This window comes from Carex rostrata, chromosome 21 (assembly GCF_964058835.1).
Source record: "Carex rostrata chromosome 21, lpCarRost1.2, whole genome shotgun sequence".
NCBI lineage: Eukaryota > Viridiplantae > Streptophyta > Magnoliopsida > Poales > Cyperaceae > Carex > Carex rostrata.
Window position 1 is genome coordinate 4,874,263 of NC_135938.1, and position 3,262 is coordinate 4,877,524.

The 3,262-nt window shown below is 45.2% G+C and overlaps 1 protein-coding gene across 1 annotated transcript; it reads left to right on the forward strand.

Moving 5' to 3' along the window:
- Positions 1–257: 257 nt before the first annotated feature.
- LOC144573003 (zinc finger CCCH domain-containing protein 33-like) lies at positions 258–2,565 on the forward strand. Its single transcript, XM_078322656.1, has one exon. The coding sequence runs from the start codon at positions 373–375 to the stop codon at positions 2,131–2,133; it is 1,761 nt and encodes a 586-aa protein (XP_078178782.1). The 5' UTR covers positions 258–372; the 3' UTR covers positions 2,134–2,565.
- Positions 2,566–3,262: the final 697 nt, after the last annotated feature.

Consider the following 3,262-nt stretch of genomic DNA (forward strand, 5'->3'; position numbering starts at 1 on the left):
AAGGAAGAGAGGAAGAAGGCAACCCGGGCAGCATTACCTTTTTGACCACGCGATGAGAAACAAGAAAAAGAAAGAATGGACCCAAGAAGCACAGCAAGTGGACCGACCTGCTCACTCCAATTCTCCGACACCGGTCTCCTAATCGATTCTGTAATGAATCACTCTAGTGTGGAATGACCCGCAACACATGACTATTCAGCTTTTAAGAAAAGGACAATGACACTCCGACTTTCTCTCCATCTTCCCTATCCCACAGTCTCCATTATTTTATTCTTCCTCCTTTTCTCAACTACAAAAGGACCCTGAGCGCCATACCTCTTCTTAGTACTCCCCATCCAACCTTATTCACCCATATTCCCACCTTGTTCCACTATGTGCAGCGGTCCAAGAAAACAGTCCCCCACACCGCCTTCACTGGCCGATCCATCCATCCTACTCGAACTCGCAGCCTCCGATGATCTCGCTTCACTCCGGCGATTGTCGGACAACCACCTCCCCTCGCTCTCTTTTTCTTCTCTGTGGTATGGGCCTTCCTCCGCCTCTCCCATCAATCACGTCGCCATGGAGCAGCGTACTCCTCTAATGATTGCTTCTCTGTACGGAAGCACCTCTCTAGTAAGCTTTATTGTTGCTTCCTTTCCGTCTGAAGCTACGCGTGCTTCCTCTACTGATGGCGTCACAGCGCTTCACCTCGCAGCTTGCGGCGGCGCCGCCACGGCCGCCGACATCGTCTTTCTCTTGATCTCCGCTGGTGCTGACGTGGAATCTCTAGACTCCTCTGGACGCCGACCAGGCGACCTAATCCCGAGAAACCTACCTCACACCCTTGATAAGTCACTTCGTGCACTTCTCAAAGCAGCATCCGCCTCTCCTCCCTCGACCCCGCCCAAGAAAGTTCTCACAAGGGAAGACTCGAAGAAGGAATACCCGCCTGATCTTACCTTGCCAGACATAAAAACTGGGATATACAGTACCGACGAATTTCGCATGTATGCTTTCAAAATTAAGCCTTGCTCTCGTGCCTACTCTCACGACTGGACGGAGTGTCCCTTCGTCCACCCTGGAGAGAACGCACGCCGAAGAGACCCACGCAAGTTCTTTTACAGTTGTGTGCCTTGCCCTGACTTCCGTAAGGGCACTTGCCGCAAGGCTGATAACTGTGAGTATGCTCATGGGGTGTTTGAGTCATGGCTCCACCCAGCGCAATACCGCACTAGATTGTGTAAAGATGAGGTTGGGTGCAAGCGACGGATCTGTTTCTTCGCACACAAGCCAGAGGAGCTCCGATCCGTAAACCCGTCAGCGATTTCTGTCGGATCAGGTGGGTCACCTCGGGCTGGGTCCAACCTTGACATGGCAACTGCTTTGCTAATGATGCAACAAAATGGGTCTGGTTCCCCAATTGCTTCTTCTCCTATGCCCTCAAGGCTGAATACTCCAATTGGGGCAAGAGATTTGGATATTGATATGGATTTGCTCAGTTTAGATCAGTATGCCCAGAAGCTGTTTGACAAAATGCCCAATACTCCACCTCAACGAGGAAACTGGGGCGCACCAAATGGTAACCTGAGCCCTGGGTTCGACTCGTTTGCTTCTGTTGATTCCAGTTTATTATCTCAGCTCCAAGCCATATCTCTCAAGCAGAGTGCACCCGAATCTGAATTCAACCCATCACAATTGTTCTCAGGCTATGAATCTAACCTCCCCTCTTCTCCAATGACAAGCCAGCTTAATGGTTCTGGTATGGACCACTCAATGGCAAGGGCCATCATGAACTCACGAGCAAATGCCTTTGCGAAGCGGAGTCAGAGCTTTTGCGACCGCCGGTCAAGCCCGGTAGCTCGGCCATCCTCCCTTTCCGTCATGACCTCAGCTGCCACATCAGCAGCTGTTACCCCAGCTGTTTTCTCCGATTGGGGATCACCAAGTGGTAAACTGGATTGGGGATTTCAGGGAGAGGAGCTCCAGAAGCTGAGAAAGTCAGCCTCTTTTGGAATTAGGAGCAACCAAACCACGCCTGTTAAGCAATTGTCACGAGAGGAGCCCGATCTTGCATGGCCAGCTCATGGGTCGGTTCTTTATAACACCGACCTGTTTGGCCCCTGGCCAGAGCAAGAGCCAACGGCTGCTTAAACCGGGCCGGTCACCTGAGTCATTGGTTTCTAAATAAGCTAACCGGTTCTTTCCTTCATTTGTTTGTGTTCTTTCTTTTTTTTATTTAATTTTACAAAAGCCGATTATTTATCGGAATCAAAGAAAGGCCGTGGTAGAAAAGGCCGTGGTAGCTCATCTCAAGAGAATTGGAAAGAGTCCCGAAGGGAAGTCTTGAGTGGATGAGCGACGGCTTTGCTGTTCTTAAATTTTTTTTAATTCATATTCTCATGTATTAATTACATATATACATAGGAGGGTTAAGTCAGAGAGGTTGGATTATAGAAAGCGGGGTGGGTTTGATTTTAGTTTCTGGTGGGGAAGGATGTAACATAGAGAAATAAGTTGATAACCGGTGGAGGAAATTTTATTCCGTTAAGATCATGTATAAGAGATTATTTTATTTAATCATTGCTTTCCTTATTTTTTATGTTGTTAGCTAACTCTTATCTGTTTTCGTGCGAGATTTTGCACGTTTTAATGTTTTGGATTTTGTAGAATAAAGAAAAATAGCCGTTTGGATTCGGGTGATTTTTCATTCATTGTGCTAACTTCACTAATATTAACAAATCTAAATGCTTGCTGAGCCAACAAACATAGAACACATTTTAAGTAGGGATAATGTCAAATAAAAAAAGTTGGGTAAAGTGATGTACACTTTAAAACAGCGTTATGTGATGTTATTATCAGTATATTTTAACGAAAATGGGTGTTCCACCATGAACTGAGAATTTTAGTAGTCTAAAAAGGTTAGTGTATAACTCTTACTTTCTATTTTGTTGATGGCACTACCTTAAAAAAAAAATTATCAGGACAGAATTCACTCAATGTGAAAATTATGCAAAAAAGAAACTATAAAAAGGAAATGTCAGACAAACTATGAAAAGGAAGTCTCAAAATTTCATCTTTACCGGATTGAAGATGTTCTAAAATCTGAATCGGTACTCAGCTGTCCTAAACAATATTTTACAATGTTGTTATGTTTGACACTCTCTTCCTCTCTGTCTCTTTTCTAAAAGTGGATTTAATTTCTATATTCTCACAAAAAGCTACTTTTCCCTAGCAAAATATGCTTTTGGTACAAAATTTTGGCTTCGACCCCTGCACGCTC